Here is a 17987-nt window from a genome sequence, read left to right on the forward strand (position 1 = left end):
AAGGACCTTGCAGTAAGCAGCTCAAAATACTTCTGCAAGTGATATGAATTATTAATTCCAATACAGTTTGCACTTGTCAGGCATCAGTTACAAAAACTGCCCTCAGCTAACTTTCTTCATTAAGGCACATATTGACACATACTGAATACTGCATAACCCCCAGTTGCAGGTGAAACATTCTCAAAAAATTAGGTCCAAAGCAAACAGATGTAGTGTTACCACAGCTCATATATTTTCCCAGCCCAAGAAAAAGAAACTGTCATTTAAGATGTCTTAGTTCCCAGTAACCCTTCCATCAAAGATTACCTGCTCTTTCAAAAGCTGTTCACAGGCCTCATGCAGCGTTCCTGTCTTTGTAGACACAAAAAGATACTGTTTTTGCAGTGACTCCAGGTGCTGAAGGGCACTATTCACATCATTCAAGATAGCATCACACTGCTCCTGAAAGCCAGACAAGTAATCCCTCATCTGTCTAGAAAAAAGAGAACCAACAGATAACAGAAGTAAAATTTCCCTTTCTGTATTTGTAAATCCAGCTGCCTGCAGGGACACTGCCCCCACCTTTCTCCTTTTAGGAATAGGAGATCACTTACATCAAGCAAGAGTGCACAATAAGCAAATGTTTCATTATTTTAGAAGTAAAAGAGCTGACGGGTCTGGAATAGCCACTCCATCTCCCTGACATTCCTTATAGCAAGCCTACCTAGAAAGCAGCAGCTTGCACCACAGCTGGTCTGCATTGTGTGAGTACTGTCTAAATGGACAGCACAAACACACTGACTTCTGCAAGCAGCCAAATTCTACCGGCCTTGCTCCCAACAGGGGTGCTCATTTGGGTCTCTTCTACTAATTTTCAGTTTCCATTTAGAAATTACTTTTTCTCTCCTGAAGTAGCTGAAATTATCGAGAGGATTCAAAACTTACTGTGAGGATTGAAAGAGGCTTAGATGAAATAGATCCGGTGTCTAATGTCACCAGATTTGCCCAAGGCTCGATGCAGACAAAAACTCTACATTATAACTAAATGTTATGTCAAGCATTCAGCTTACCTAAAGCATATTAAAAATTATTTACTCTTGGATGTCAGCTAAAACTTCAGGGTTCTACTTGACCACGTACAAAGATGCAAGTAAAGCAATTCCCTGTATCCATGTGCAACAGGCAAAGAAATTATTCACCTTCCTTCTGCACCTTTGACCTCCTGCAGACAGTACCATACTGGCCAGCCTACAAACCACTGTACATCCACGGCACACTGGAGTACCTGTGTGCACCATTATGAACGTGTCAACTGACAAAGTGCAAGCCTGCTACTCCTTTTAGGTTTTTAACGATCAGATCACAGGATCAGTTTATGCCTCACCCTCTGCTTTTAAGAAAAGTCGCGTTCTCAAATGTCAGAGCAAAAGAGAAAGAAACAGCCCAAAGCAAAGCAGAGGAAAAACAGAAGAGGGAATACAGCAGCATCTCCTTGTGGCCAAGGGCAAGTTTGTGAAGTCTGAAAACAGAAGCCAGTTTCTATAAAAGCCACGAGCGGATCTAGCTAAACCATTCAGCTGTACTCCAGATTCCCAAGGAGTAACTGTCAAAGTCAGTGAGAAGGGTTTCTTCTGAGCCTGACAGAAAATTCAGTTACACAAAAACAGATGAGAATGGCAAGACTCAAAACTCGAGTTGAGCAAAGTGTCAAGAAATGCAGGGAATGCAGATACAGAATGACAACCATAGTCACTGGTGAGCCAAATGGTGAGAACAGAAATGACCACCAGCCACATCTGCTTATACAGTCTAGCCCTCAGAGGATGCCAGTCCAATAGCAGCAGCAATTGAAAAATCATAGGAAAGCTCTTAGACTGCCTTTGTCTACAGCCCTGTCTGTAAGCCAAACCTGATTTCCATCTGTCTAAATACAGTGGGCAGTTCAGAAGGAAATCTGTGTCCCCTTAACTGCTCTGCCACCTGGGCAATGGCCTTTGGGAATGAGGCACACAGCCTTGGAAAGCCTCAGCTGCTCCAACACATTCCCCCACTCCCCGCCAGCTGAATATGAACACGTGGTAACATTAATGGACAAGATGAAGTCCCTCAAGGGTGGAACTGCATATAGTGAAAAGAACTGAGGAAGAGCACATACCTATACTTGGCACCTTCATCTTGATCCATCTGTGTTTGCACCTGAGCAAACCAGGAGAAGAACTAGAAGAGATTTTTATGGTGTGAACAATATAGATATCACATGCAATCAATTAAAAAAAATCAAATCTATGATCTATGAAATGAAGATGAGCTTTTGTTAAAAACAGAGCTGTTTCAGAATTCAGTTATTAATCTAGGAAACTAATTCCTCACTGTAGGTCCCTTCCACCTGAAATACTCCATTCTATTCCTTCACTGAGTTTCCACCTGAAATACTCCATTCTATTCCTTCACTGAGTTAAAATGGTAAAGACTGGATTTCATATGGCTTTATTTGCACAAGAACAAGGATATCACATTAGGTAACTGGGGTTCTTCTGCTTCAAGAGCAACACCACTTTAGTGAAGGGGTGCCTTATTCTCGAATTCAATTCCACTCCAAATGCAAAAAGTACCTGTCACTTAAGAGCCAAGACTTCAGTGACGTTTTCCCCCCAAGTTCCCCCTTTTGCATCTTGAAAACACCCCAAAAGGTTTAGCAAACCCACCAAAAGCTAGGCGAGACACACAGAAACTAACAGAATTCTCTGAAGATCACTGCACCTTGGAGGTCATTCACTTACCTGCTGTGCTGTTTCAATTCTTTCATCCTCCATCCCTAGTGATGCAAATCCCTTCAAAAGGACATCCTCAGTGGATTCTGGCACCGCAGCTGTCAGCAGAGCGGGCAGCGACTGGGACGTTAGGCTGCACAAGTCCTCAATGGGCAGCTGCTCACAAAACACCACAAACTTTGGTCAGATAACTCACCGAGAGTCCCTTCATATCTGCAGCTCAACTATAAAGCAATCCAAAGCAGTAAGATGAGAAAATTACAGGCATCTACTTTTGAAGAAAAAAAATGCAATGGACATTTTACCTATCAATGAGATAATCACAGAATCATTAAGTTTAGAAAAAACCTCTGAGATCACTGAGTCCAACCATTGCACCAACAACTACAACATCCATACATTTAGAAACACCACTCAGGAACCGTCAGGTTTTTTTACTAGACATTCAAGGAAAATTCAAGATTGCTGCCATAATTTATTCAGAAGACAAGGAATAGCTCTGCTGAATGGGAATTATTTTTAGCCACAATTATTTTGTTTAAGCAAGAAAAACATGGAAAAAATTAACTTGAGATAAATTGTATTTAAGTATGACCAGAGACTATTCACTAGCCTATATGGAAGAAATTATTTCAAGAAGAAAAATACTGTTATACACACTTAACTAATATAATACCCTCTTCAATTACACGATGATGAATTGTATGTTTTCTGAGAACATCAGCAGGGTAAAACCAGAAAACAGTGCTTAACTACAAACTGGTATCTCTTTAGAAAACAACTCGCTTAGTAAAATATTCCCTGCCTGGTAATATTAGTCCGACAGAAAAAGAGCCATCAGTATTCCAACTATTTGAGAAAAAACAGATTGCCATACATTGTTCAACTTCCACACACCTCTCCACCCTGCCCCCCAAAACAGGGCTGACCCCAGCAGGGGAGCAGGGTTTCTCTCATGTCTAATACAGAGGGAAAGGTGAATCCATCAGAGCCTGCTGCTTCAGGACAGCCGAGACAATGCTGTCCCAGTTCTCTGAAGAACTCAATGTCTTGGCTTTGCTGCTGTCCTCACTGGCAAACAGAGTACCTGCCTTGTTGCCAAGCTGGTTTAGATCCTTAAAAACATCTTCTGGTAGCAGGACATCCTTCTACAATCACTTTGGATGCCTGCCAATATTTACTTTTTGCATTCTCCTTACACAAAAAAAAAAAGCAACCAGGAAGGATTAAATGAAACAGGTGTATTTGAGGAAGGAATTGCTTTACACTCTCCTTTTGGCAGTTCTGAGCTTTCAGAAACTTGCTGAGAGCAAGCTTTGTTGATTTTATGGCACTGTATCTTACACTACGATCCTGTTTAAATACAAACCACCTCCTGAAAAGTGCACTTAGGAATGCAAGGATTCTGTTCCACCTCCCTTTGCAGACAAGGGAGTGTTCCTAAGTAATCACCTTGTCAGAGTTTGGAATTTTACACCGTGGGAGACCATGTCCTCTATGGTGCTGACAAATTATTAAGCTTTTTACCCCTATTCCTGGCTTTCCTCAGTTCGTTCGAGAGCCTGCAATTCATACCAGGAAATAACGTTGGCGCCAGCAGCTATGCATTGGTAAGGCTCAATTTAGGAGGACCAAGAGAATGAACTCCACGACTAAAGCTCCCAACTTGAGCAGGACAAATGTCGGTGGACTGAGGGACGCGGCGAGGGCGGGCAGAGAAAGCCCGTGGATTCTCAGGGGAAAGCTCCCACCGCTGCCTGACAAACCCCTGCCAGACGGGGTGGGCGGGCGGCAGGAGGCTCCTCGGGACGGCTCCCAGAAGAGCGAGCCCTCCCGAGGGAGGGAGGGAGGGAGGTTGGGGGCGCGGCTGTGAGCGCGACCCAGGACGCAGAACGCCGCTGAGCCCCCTGAAGCCCGGGAGCGGCCGCGGCCCCGCAGGCCCAGCCGCTCTGGGCCGTCCGTCACCGCCGTCCGCCTGGCGACGTGGCACCGCCGCCACTCCCGCCCTCGCTGCCGCCGTCCGCCCCTCCGAGCCGGGCGGCGCCCAGCCTCACCTCGGCAGGCACCGGCAGGTTCTCGGCCGCCGCCTTCAGCTCCAGCACCGAGTCGGTCTGGCGGTCGCTGAGCGGCGCGGTGGGCTGCGGGCGGCGGTCCCAGAGCGTGAGGCGGTCCCGCACGTCCCTGCCCGCGGGCGGCGGCTCCGCGGGCGGCGGCTCCAGCATGCTGCCGGCGGCGGGACGGGCGGCCGGGCCGGGACGGGCCGGGAGCGGCGCCCGGAGCGCGGCGGAACGCCGGGAGCGGGGCGGCGCTTCCGGGGGAGGCTCGGAGCGCGCCGCGCCGCGTCGCGTGGCAGCGGCGTCACGGGCACGGGGCGGAGAGGCGCGCCACGGGGAGCGGCCGTGCGGGATGGCGACCCCTAGCGCCTGGGAGGATCCACAGCGTCGCAGACTGGCCCGGAAAAGACCTCGGGTCGTCCCGGGCACCTGTGACCGAACAGCACCATGGCACCGAGTGCCACGTCCAGTCACTCCTTAAATAGCTCCAGGGACCGTGCCTCCACCCTTTCTGAGAAGAAACTGCCCCTGATGTCCAACCTAAACCTGCCCTGGTGCAGCTTTAGGCTTTGGCCTCTTGCCCTGTCGCTGGTTTCCAGGGAGAAGAGACCAATCCCACCTGGCCGCACTCTCCTTTCAGGCAGTTGTGGAAGTGGCAAAGTCCCTCCCGATCCTCCTTTTCCCCAGCTTGAACAGCTCCAGCTCTCCCAGCCCCTCCTCACAGGACTTGTGCTCCAGACCCTTCCAGATACACTCCAGCACCTCAACATCGTTCCTGAGCTGAGGGGCCCAGGACTGGAGAGAGCACTTGAAATGCAGCTCCGCCTGTGCCAGGTACAGGCAGACCAGCCCTGCCCTGCTCCTGCTGGCCACACTGCTGCTGATACAGGCCAGGATGGCATTGCCCTTCTCAGGCACCTGGGCACAGCTTCAGCCGAGATCCTGAGCTACCATTGCACTGTTTCGTTGCCTGTGTTGCAGTCAATTCCAGTCCATCTTGTCCAGCTGTACCTCTCCAGCTTCCCCACAGATTAACTGGTACAGTGCAGTCACTGTCACTCCAAACTGGCAAACTTCAAGTATTTGAAACTTCAAAACAAAGTAGTTCTAAGTCATCACACTTCACATTTTAATAGGCTTGAAAAACATGTACTTTACTTACACAGTGTACAAAAATATTTACACTTTTTTTATTAAAGCAGGAAACAGTTGTAAGGGGAAACACTGCACATCAGCATACCCCTATATATAGAAAATGTTTTACCTTAGGAAAGTGCCTTGTGCATTTAAAAATTCTATTTGTGAATTCAAAATTAGTAATTTTAAGTGATTACAGAAATTTTGATATCACAAAGAAACATCTTTAAGTGGAATGCACAATTCTATGAAAAATGTGTAAAAGATTAACACAAGGCTACAAAAATCCAAAGCTATGGATCCTGCTTTGCTGCCCTCTGTAAACACAGAAGATCTATCCTACAATTTGCATCTTACTCTTTTTTTTCCTGGAATTCAACAACAGCACTTAAGAAGCTTGATGTAACTGTTAACACCCCTGAAGTTTTGATATACCTTTAAGCCTAAAGGTAATGTTTATAGAAGCTGTGGTTGATTTCTGCATCAAGTGTTTCCTTGCATGTAACAGCAACTTGAGCATCTTTGGTGTATGAAAGTGTTCACTAGTTCTGGACTTGGGTGTCTTTTTAAAGGAGGAAAACATTTTATAGTAGATTTACTTTTGGAGGGGTTGGCTCTTGTCACAAAGGCACCCACATGACACAGCCTGACTGCTCAGTGTAAAACAGTCAGAAACCAATAGTTCTTTCCAAGGATGGAAGAGGCATGGAAAGTTTCTCTACAAGATCAGCAGATGGGCATGAACTTGTTTGAACTTCATTCCTACTAGCAATTTCCATATGAATATGTTTAAGAAGCACTTATGCTGAAATCAGGAATTATACATGGAAGAAGAAAAAAAAACCCTTTCTTCAAGCTATGCAAAACTGTCAACTGTAGCAACCACACTTGCTAATGAAGCTGGATTATTCCCAGAAAATTATGCAGACATCTCAGGACTTAGAACACAGGAAAGCTTCAAACCCAGAAACAGATTTTATACTGCAGTAGTTATTTTGTCAGCCTGAAAGCCAGCAAAGATGTCTTGTGACACTTCCAGTTAACTGGAAGCTTTAAGCTATTACAATCAAATTGTATACATTTCTGAAAGCAGGAAAAGCCCAACTCCTTGGTTCTGCTTATCTTCCCTTACAGAAATACTTTTTTCCTTTACAGAAATATTTTTCTTTTCCTTCCTTTATGGAAATACAGAAGAAAAAACCCTTTCCTTTTCTTTGACTCTTATAAAACACTATGCTTTGAGACTCAGATGCACAAAGTTGCATTGCCGATCTTTACATTCAAGAACACTGAAACAGTTGATAGAAGGTATTCCACCATGTTTGGTTCAGTCTAAAAAACAGTGCACATCATCCACTGAATCACGTGCACAAACTATGGTTACAGGAGCCAGTTTGCCTTGAAATCACTTCCAGGTTCTTCTCATTCAGTCTTGCAGTGACCTCTTCCTTTGGCCAGCAGCTCAGACAATAAAGAGCAAACACTCAAGACAACTTGCACATTGCTCTAAACTCAGACAGTACATGAACAGAATTCTGTACACAGCTCAGCATGTCAGGCATCCAATTTCTTCAGCTGTTCATATGTCAGAAAGAACTGGCACAGCTGATTAAGGAAAACTGTCTCCTGTTCATGCAGTGGAAACTGGTCCCTTCACTACTGGAGGTTAACTGCATCTGTGTGCAACTGTGTTCCACTCCTTGCTCCTTCTTTTGCCCTGCTGCAGGTTGGCCGCATTTTTACACAACACTAGGCAGAATAATGAAACTTGCTTAAAGGCTGGCAATATAAAAATACTTTCCCATCCCTTCCTCAGGATCTTAAACCCAGGACTGAGGAGGCAGTCCTGCAAAAGCCCTTAAGAGTCTTTAATCACTTAGCTTTGATGGGCTACAGAAGGTTTGTTTATTGTAAAAAACATTTCTACCAACTCACTTCCCAGCGCCCTGATCAGCTGGCTCCTGAAACAAAGCCAAAATTGTGAGACTAAGATAAACAAAAAGATTACATCAGTAAATGCCAACAGTTTCCCCAGTTCTGGAAACAGCCCCCATTCCTAATTCACCTGGTCAACTTGGATTAAAACTAGGCTCATAACAAAGAAAATGGGCAGGTATGAAACTGGAAGAACAGAAAATTATTTTGCAGGATCATATTTTAGTGTTGACTGTGTGAATCAAATTCAATCTGACTGGAAGCAGTTAACTAAAAAAAAACAAAACAAAAAAACCCTGTCAACTGCACAATTTTCCATTCATAAAAAAGGGAATATCTGTGCTGATATGACACTTCCCACACTGAGTAATTCTGTAAAAAACAATACTTGTTGTTGCATGGCTAACTGAGTTGTTTTGCACACCTCTGGAAAGGATACAATGATATTCCAAGGACCAAGTCTTAACCAGTTTGGCCAAAAGCCTTTATACAGAGCAAAAAAGCCTTCATTCTTCCATGTCTGGGGGGGGAAAAAAAAAATAACACATTTATGTAATTCTTTTTTAGTGAGAAATCCAGACAGCATCTCAGCTAACAAGACTGTACCAGACAAGGGGGTGGCTTAGTCCCGTAACCTTAATTTAAATTGGTCTGCCAGGACAAAGAAATACATTCCATTAGATGTAAACTTGCAGTTGACATTTGACAGCCCCTTGAAATTTGCTGCAAGTAAACTTGTAGCTAACATATGGCAGTTCCTTGAAATATTTCAGTTTGCTTTATGGACCTCAAATTTCCCTGGACAATGTGACTTGGACTGTTCTGTCAACAGCTGGACAGCAACAGCTTACTATCTTCTCCATGTACAATGCCATCATGGTCCCACTTCATATCAAAGTTAGAGACTTCAGAAACCAAATCAAAGTAATCAAAATCAGAGGCTGACCTTGCCTCTGGCTGTACTGGGCTTTCCATTATGCAGTAAGCAACATAGAAAACCATCTGTTTCAGGAGATGTTTTTCTTCAAGGACTGACCTATGAAATTATAATTTCCTGTCAGCCTGACATAGTATAAGTTGAACAAGAGAGATTGCTGCTGAGAGCCTTCCTCTCCTCACCCAAGCACCCAAACAAAGTAAGGCTCTGCAGCAGACACTAACTTTCTTCCTGCCTTTCTGGCAAGACAGTAGATACTTTTCACACTTGAGTGCATTACTGACAGCATATTCCTTTTAAATATTATGGCAAAAAGCATGTCAAAGTTACTAGGGAAAACAGAACAATTTTGAGCTCCACAGCAAAACCATTGCTTGGTGGCAGCAGTTTCTGTTTATAATGATACATGAACTACTCACCTGTAACAAGCAATCCAAAGTGCCCTTGTAGGCTGAGTGTCCCCCGTGTTGTTGGCTTTTCTGATTCATCATGCGCGTTCTTACAACATCAACTGGGTTGGATGCAAGGGCTCCAGCTAACCCACAAAGAAAACTGGAACTAGTAAAAGAAGGGTTTAATGAAACCTAATCTACCACACAGATGTACAAGAATTTCCCCTTTCCAGGAAACACACAGTAATAATGACTGTTTAATACTTTTACTAAAAAAATTAGGTCATCTAATGAATGTGAAAAGTTACTTTTCATTTACTATAAAAACATAATTTTGAAAATTTGCTATACAGCCCCCTTATATATATATATATATTATGCTTGGAAAGATGTTCATGCCCCAGGGAATAATATGACTGTAAATTTCTTCTAACCTCAATTTGCACAGTTGAATGATTCAGACCGCCCACAAAACAAATTTCCACATTTCAAAAGAAAGCTAAATCCAAATGCTAAGTAAAATTAGCTTCCATGCTACCATTTGAGATGCTATTACACTAGAAATTATAAACACATCACAAGTATATGTACACATCTAGACATATGATAGAAAAAAATCAAAATACTCCTCTCCCCTGTAGCAAGAACTATCTAATAATGAGCAATACAACCAGGTACACAAACTTACAGGAAATGAGTATATACGGTATCTCCCATGTGTCCAGACATAATTATGTGCTTCTTGGTAAGGTCATACACTGGCAGCTCTACTCCAACAACAATAGCAGCTCTCTGTGCTGTCAATGATACTCCCTGGCAAAAGAAAGGATATAGTTGAAATTTAAAGTCAAACTTTGTGCACTGTTAGAAAAGCCAAGCTCTTATAGTACAAAGCAAAACACCACAAATGTGTTAAGAACATTGCAAATTCAAATAAGGCTAATTGTACTAAGTCTTAGATGTATGTACTCCAAAATGACAAACTTGAAATAACAGAAATCACTTCTCCACACAGAATGGCAACTTCGAATCCTTGAAGTTATTTTCTCTCTCTGCTTAACATCTCAATTCTTGCAGCAACAGTCAGCTAAAACCTCAAAACCAGTATTCCTTTGCTGCTAGCTGAAAAACTGAAGAAGTAAGGAGGATGAACAGAAAACTGAAGATCAGGAAACTTTGTGAGAAAGCAGACTAAAAACATTCCTATTTTCCAAATTGCTCAAAACAATTGTACATTTTGGCTCTTCAGTTGTTATACAGCCATTGACTGTAATCGGCCCAAGAGACAACATGTAAGACTGAATATGAGAGGTCCTGAGCTAGAAGGGATGCTGAGCAAGTCCTTCACTTCCAAATGTTCTTTAGCATATGTTTTAAAACAGACAGAGCATACAGATTGAGAGGTGTCAGGCAGAGGGTTGTTGAATTGTTCCTAGAGCCAGTCACCCTAATTGAACCCTACACGTGTCCTCCCTCTGCTAAGTGGCAGCTAATCCTCACACACAAGGCTGGCTGTAACCCTTCACCAAAAAGCACTGAGACACCAGCAGTGAAGCAGTCACGACAAATGACAGACATTACATCCTCCGTATTTCAGCTGAGAACACTGTAGGGATACATGACATTCAATTGAAGAAGGAAGTGTAGTTGAAGTGTAAGATACAGCTCAAAAAAAAACTTGCCTTCCACAATCCTTTAGTGCCTTCCTTTTGGTAGATCTGTATGAAGTTGCCCATCATTCCTCCTTGAATCGTTCTACCTTGAGCTTGCATTCTGATCTGAGATTCATTTGAAGATACGATTAAAAGATAAATACAACCAAAAATAAGAAAACTAGATTCAACTATTAAGTTACAACTGCAAGTAGTAAAGTCAATTTCTCTTTGAGTATAAAAGCAAGTGATGACATTATCACAACTATAGTGCAATCTTTTGCCTTAACTATCCAAATGCAGCTGCTAATTTTGAAGTAGTATGTGGTAGAATTCTTAGCTGCATTAAGTCACTTCTATTTCTGTATGGGTACACTGCTCCATTTAGATAAGACTGGCAGATGGGTTCTGCAGGATGTCCTTTACAGGATTCTCACAGGAACATGTTGAAATGAAAGGTTAAACAGATTATTGTTTCAGCTACTGAGAACCATGATCTTCAACCCTGTAGATTTATAAGAACATCCTTAGGGACCTGTCAAGGTAACTTTCATATACGAGTTGTCAACAAGTGACTTGGTGAGTGGATATAATTTTAGGAAGCAACTAATTGAAGCCACACTTGAAATACAAGCTTGTGTTTGAAATACCACTACATAACCACACTAGCACTATGAAGGACAAAGCTTTTTAGTAGTTTCAGGAAAACAGAGTTTTCTTGACTTCCTTTTCATTAGGAGCAGCTTTTTAAGTCACAAGCTCCAGTTTTATAAGATAAACCCATCAACCCTTTCAAGTAACTGACTATGATTAAGCTAACAGATTCTTAAAGAGGTGGTTGCTTCACTAATTCACTTTAAATGATTGATGCTGGAATGCCATTTCCTTGGAACACAGGTTTACAAAGCCTCTCTACAGTGTTAAGGAATCATAAGGTACAAGTAGCATTCCCTGGAACTCTTGCCTCTGAACTGATCTTCACCTGTTTTGAGCTCTAGCAACATCCAAGTGTAACAGTGTTACCAAGAAGTATAGATGAAATATGGAGTGTGGCTTCCACACAAACTCCACAGCATCAAAGTTATTTTGCCCCCACTCAAAATGTGCAGATCTAACTACTTCCCCAGCCTTCACCTTCCTCACACATACTTCCAAATCATTAGTATGGACCAGAAGGAGGTTCCAAGAATTCAGGATGTTACTGATTCTTTAGAAGTTAAGAGATGAGAATGAATAGGGTTACAAAACAAATCTATATTCATCAGGAGACTCTTTTTACTTCAGGAGAGAACAAAATTAAAAGACAAGCTCTACATAATTACCTTTAGGACATCAGTAGGGTTGGCAATAGATGACGAGATTACTCCCGAAAGAACACCACACAGAACATTCATCATGAGGGTTTCATCTGTTTCACAAACAAAGAGTTTAGCTGCAGATTCACAGAGCTTAAGATGCATTAAGACAGGATGATACCTCCACTCATTTAACCAGAGAGTGCCAGTTACAGAAGCCAGTTACAGAAACCCGCTCTGATGAGTTACCCTTGCTGACTAACTTTGTTGTAGCTGGTGTAAGGAATGTCTTCTTGGTAGACTTGTTCAAATGCTACAGTAAGATACCAAATGGAATCGGCTTCAAGCAAATCAGTCCTCAATTAAATAGAAAATGACCACTCACCTTCTGGATGCTCAACAAACATTCTTTTTAAGCTCTGGTAAGTGCCTATTTTTATAGTTCCATATGAAGCTTGTCGTAGCATTGCAGGTGCAATCCTGTAAAAACAAGCAGCAAAAATGTTTATGCTCAAGATCTCAAAAACTCTTCCTAGTGCAGAGATATCTAGCAAAGAAAGGTTTGTTCATTTAAATCAGCAATTTAAACTCATTATAAACAAAAAAAGCTTTGGAGCTTTTTAGGTTTTGGGTTTTTTTTTTTAATAGATCAGAGCCTGTGAGAACATGAATGAACTGTGAAGGGATTATTCTTATTAGACCATGCTTCAACTTGTAATCTATAAAATAGCTGGCAGTCATGTCTGAAATGTAGTTCCTCCACCATCCTGCACGTTTTGAAATAAAGCATGCTCATTTATAGGCAAAGGTAAATCCAATTTTAATTCTGAGAGATGGAACAACTATAGCAGCACTGCAGAGAATAACCTTATGCTTAAGTATTTTGTTTCATGTAGGTTTCGTTGTTTAGGGTTTTTTTTTTAAACATGAAATGCTATGGCAGTGTGCATCACTGAAGGTATTAAAGCTGGGTCCTCCAATTTCCAGATTAAGGCTAGCCAAATGCCTTGCAATCATGAAGCCCAAAAATTCACATACAGTGGGCTTATACTTTCACTAATAGACTGTTCATAAACCATTGCTGCAACTCTGTTAATCTTACCCAGAGTATAAGGCTTTCAACCCTTCTTCTCTGCATATTCTGACCAGTGCATGCACCATTCCACGGTAGCGGATCTCTTTATATTTGGCATCATTAACTTGACCTTGAACCTGGAGACGTGTTTTGGTCAGATCAATGGGGAAAGTACCTTAAAGGAAAAATCAGTGAGAAAATTAACAAAGTACCTACCTAACCAAAGAAAACAGAACATCATACAAGAAACAGCAACATTTTTTATGTATCATAACATATAAAAGTACTCCCATGGGAAAGAAGCCTTTCTTACCAAGACTTCTATTAAAGAAGCAATTCACATTCTATCACCTTGTTTCTTCTAAAGGCATGACAGAGGCACTGCCTACCTCGTGTGTTCACATTCACTATATTTTCAGGCAACACTGGTTGTAAGCAGCCACACTGAAAGGACTTTGCAATCCCAATCAAGCACTGAGTTTGCACGTGCATTCTACCAACACCTTTGAAGAGGACATCACTGAAGGCAAATAAATGCTGGAGGACACTTTCAGATACTAGGCCAGAAGCTGTATAAAGAAATAGCAGCAGTACCTATTTCCATTACTGCTTTTCTGTAGCCTACTACTATGTTATGTTCAATTCATATTCTCCATGCTCCCCTTACGAAAGGGTTCAGAAACCATATCCATCCAGGAAAAGGACCACCTCAACATTCCATACTCACCTAAGTACTAAAGGAGTCAGGATTAACTACATCTGTTTAAATGAGGCTTACCAAACAAGCAAAGCTTTCATGAATTGTGTGTCTTCCTTAAAAGCTTTTGGCATTATTGGCCATATTCAGTCAAGTCAATAATGACAGGTTTCAAACTCAAGTTTGTACAAATTTCCTAAGTCAAAACCCTTCCCATCCCTGGAATCATTCAAAGTCGGATTGGACAAGGCTTTGAGCAACCTAAACTAATTGAAGATGTCCCTGCTCAAAGCAGGGCAGCTGGACCAGATGACCTTCCAACCCAAACTACTCTATGAAAACAAAATAGTAGTTTTAAGTGTAATTTTATACCGCATCTACTTCCCTAGACAGACCTTTCATGCAAGCCCACCAGATGCCCAACCATGTCCTGCTACAATGAAAATCCAGATTCCCTTTACTTTCACATACATGCATTTCAAATACAACTCTATGAAAATGTTGATATTTAAGGTCTGCCTTTAGAGGAGGCCTAAAACATCAGAAGCACTGTCTCAACACAGCAATTATTCTGTGCTGCTCACTATTGAATTTACGTGTTCAAATCTAAGCAACCACTTACATTCAGAAAAAGATAATTTACACTGCAACATAAATACTCAGTAAAGCTAAGAGAAAAATCTACAAGTTCAGAGTGTAACTAGCCTACTGCAGCAAAGCAGCAGCTGTATCTACTTATGACCACTATCTAGGAACAGATCAAACAAACACCAAATAATAAAACACAGAGGCAAAATATGTGTAGAAAACAAGACTCACCAGGGATGAGAGTTTACAGACACAAGTGTTCTGACATCGCAACAGAGATAAGAGCAACTCTTCAGTCAGCATTAAGCAAAAAACTCTATGCTGCAGACTACCATATACCACTGTGTCACTGGCAGCATGGAACCAAACTTGTTTTACATAGAGACTATTCAAGTAAAGAAAACCATGTTAACAGTCAAAGCAAACACTTACCACATTCTGCAGTGATGGATGCTAAACCTCCATAGACAAAGGGCTTCCAGTTCAGTGCTGGCATTATTGGTTCCTCTTTCTGTGAAAGAGGAACATTTAACACCACTGGAATCACATGTAATAAATATACATGCTAACACTTAGCAAAAACTTTGTGCCTGGTCCATTTAAAATGGGCCTTTCAAACACAAGTAAAAAAAAGGTAAGAGTAAAAAAATCACATTTAATACATTTGGCAATCAGAGGAAAGACAGGAATACCACAGAAAGGCATCTGGGTTCAAATCAGTGTCTGCTATGTATTTGGGCCACCACTCTCCTCACCATGAAAGGTTAAAGCAGGTTATCTCCCAGGCATAGCGTTAAGGAGCACTGAAGTGAATAGCCTCCAAGGCTTTTTACTAAGCTGAACTAGTCTGACTACATCCTGCAGTCATTACAGAACTTCATTTTTTCCAGTTACCAATGTTATTTAGCATGAGCTAAGCTGGTACACTTGGACAGAAAATAAGGGTGCATACACTATTTTGCTTCTATTCAGACTATTTCTGCTACCAGTGTTCACAATATTCATTCTTACGAATGTTACATGAAAATAGTGTCAATTAGTGAATTTGACAAAATAACCACAATTCATAATTAACTATAGCATATGCTTTGCAAGATGTTGAAATATATTAGAAAAGAGACAAGAACTTCATTCCCCTTCCTCACAATAGTTTTCATTCCCCATTTTCTATGATATCCCCCTAAACATTGCATTCTACAGTTATTTTTGCCAATTAATTTTAGGGGAAAATTGTACTTGAAAATACCTCCCTTAGCACTGACACTCCCTGTTATTCTTCCCTGCTTTATCACCTGTAGTGCCTAACTAGAAAATATCAAAAATACACCCATTACTTAGCCCTGCCTTTTGTATAGCTGAACCTTCTTTAGGCACTTCCCTCTAGAAATGCCAATAACCCAGCAGCAAAATGAATTTTCAGAGTTGCAGACACTCAGCAGGCCTGAACAGTTTCTGCAGCTCTAGTTTTCCTTTTATCATATTTAGTTTACAATACTCAACACCTACATGCACAAAAATCCTTCTTATTCTTTAGACTGCCACAAAGAACAACATTTGGGAAAAAAAAAAAGAGCGAGAACAAGGCAACTAAGGTCACCCCACTATACTGCCAAAAAGAGTGAAGTACAGAGATCCAGACACACAGGCTTAGACCATGCCAGCTTTTCAACACAAAGGAGGCAGAGCCACATGGATATGGCATTATATCAGAGGGAGGCCAGTTCCAGCTCCAAGTTCCCCGTGATTAATGGCAGATCATTTAATCAACAGAGACAAAGCCAAGCTAAGTTTGTCTACCCTCTGCTACACACCTGTCTTTACTCCTGAGAAACTCATCAAAACTGACAGTTAAGCCCCCCAAACATACTAAAACAGGTTTTTGTCTATCACAAATATACACTAATAAAACAAAAAGAGATCCTTTTTCTGTTAATTTCATATTTCACTCTGGCTAGGCAATGAAGGCTACTCACTTTTTCTATGTAATTCTGAGCACAGTCAAGTAAAGTTTCCAATTTGCACACAGATTTACAAATATTAGTTAAAGCTTTAATATATAAATAGGATACTCCAATGCAAAAACTTTACAGCACATTCTTCCTTTGACAGACCCCAAAGTGAAGGTCAAGGTCTGTACATCTGAAAGGCTGTCAAGTCTCATCTCCTGCCACTATGCTAAACTGACCATATGAATCTTTCAGCTTCTAACCTCCAGCCTGCTTCTTCAAGATTTCCATACTTTAGGAAGAAGTATGAAGAAGAAGAAAAAGATAAAGCAAAGAAGTAGAGTTTTTCTCAGGAAAAAAAAATCAAAAAGACACACCATCCAGTAATTTCGCCCCATGGCCTCAGGTGTCTCATTTCCCGCTTATATTCCAAATTCTTGATTTGCTTCTTAGTCAGAGCTTCTTCCCTATATCAATAAAAATAGTAAGCGTCTCCTCAGAACAATTCTGTATCAGCTGAGCGAGGGGCAAACTACTTAAAAAGAAAATCCAGCCATCATTATAGAAAAACTTAAGGTCTCCGCTTTCACTAGAAACATACTGCCTTTACAAATACTCATTACCATGCCCTGAACATCAACGACACCAGAGGGGATACTCAACCCTAAAGAACATTGGGTTGAATTAGTACAGAGATTCATCCACACACTTTCTGCAGCAGCCAGAAGAGAATCCTCTTTCTTTTTACCACAGCATGACTGGACTAAACCCAAAAGTCAGGTTCCATGAAAAAAACTTATCACTTAAATAACTCGATATTTCCCCGAAGGGAAATAGGCTTGAAAAGCCCTATATCGAATTACGTATTGGTTGAGAACATCGCTAGCGTACTGAGCATACAGTACACTCGAGCTTATAGCAGTTTCAAATATTTAAGGAGGATTCGGGTCTAGGGTAGCAACAACTACTATTACGACTACTACACATGAAAAATGGTCTCCCACTCTCCAAGACCCCAGAGCAGCAGCAGCCGCCACCTCTCCACTCACCACCGAGCCCTGCCCGACGCCCACGACCTGCCGTGCCGACCCCGCCGCTCCCAAATCCCAGCACCGCTCCCCGCGGCCGCGGCGGCTTTTGGGGAACGCGGGGCTCCGCCCCGGGGCGGGCTGGCTCGAGGGGCCGAGCCGGGAGCGGGGTGTGGAAGGGGTGGGTGCAAAGCCGCAGTTGGTTTGAAGGGGTCGCCGAGCCGGTTGTAATTATCCGGGGAAAAGATTAACCACGCTGACCTTGCAGTCAGAGATCTCCCCTCGCCGCTGGCCTTGGAGGGCTGCTGGACTGGCGGGGCAGGCCCGGCATTTTCTATTAGCATTCCTGCCCCAGGAGAATGGAGCCGCTGTGTCGGGTGTTTCAGCGCTCCCCGGTTAACGAGCAGGTCACTCGGCCCTTAGAGTTTCTCCTCACCATTATCTATAAGGACACCGATTTTGCCCATCGATTTGTGAAGGCGACACTGCAGCAGTACCCGG

At 42.3% G+C, this 17987-nt stretch overlaps 2 protein-coding genes across 3 annotated transcripts in view; both read right to left on the reverse strand.

The window, feature by feature from the left end:
• The window catches only part of COG3 (component of oligomeric golgi complex 3), a 32338-nt gene extending 27251 nt beyond the window's left edge, over positions 1-5087 (reverse strand). The window contains exons 1-4 of the mRNA XM_038137834.1: positions 4805-5087; positions 2760-2906; positions 2135-2196; positions 307-472 (exon numbers count right to left, since the gene is read on the reverse strand). Coding sequence (XP_037993762.1) covers positions 307-472; positions 2135-2196; positions 2760-2906; positions 4805-4972 — 543 coding nt within the window. The 5' untranslated portion in view covers positions 4973-5087. The remainder of the gene's footprint in view (positions 1-306; positions 473-2134; positions 2197-2759; positions 2907-4804) is intronic.
• Positions 5088-5906: 819 nt separating this feature from the next.
• Positions 5907-17650, reverse strand: SLC25A30 (solute carrier family 25 member 30). 2 transcript variants are annotated; one of them, XM_038137848.1, is made up of 11 exons: positions 17508-17650; positions 16836-16925; positions 14945-15023; positions 13255-13402; positions 12538-12632; positions 12180-12265; positions 10888-10983; positions 9894-10018; positions 9233-9371; positions 8316-8396; positions 5907-7537 (listed from the first exon to the last, which is right to left on the reverse strand). In XM_038137848.1, exons 2-11 carry the CDS (start codon positions 16854-16856, stop codon positions 7496-7498), a joined length of 912 nt encoding a protein of 303 aa, XP_037993776.1. In that variant the 5' UTR covers positions 16857-16925; positions 17508-17650; the 3' UTR covers positions 5907-7495. The 2 variants fall into 2 exon arrangements, with proteins under 2 accessions (XP_037993776.1, XP_037993784.1); XM_038137856.1 differs by lacking the exon at positions 16836-16925 and having other exon boundaries at positions 17508-17587.
• Between the last annotated feature and the right edge of the window lie 337 nt (positions 17651-17987).

The sequence above is a fragment of the Motacilla alba genome, chromosome 1 (genome assembly GCF_015832195.1).
Source record: "Motacilla alba alba isolate MOTALB_02 chromosome 1, Motacilla_alba_V1.0_pri, whole genome shotgun sequence".
In the NCBI taxonomy this organism is placed as follows: domain Eukaryota; kingdom Metazoa; phylum Chordata; class Aves; order Passeriformes; family Motacillidae; genus Motacilla; species Motacilla alba.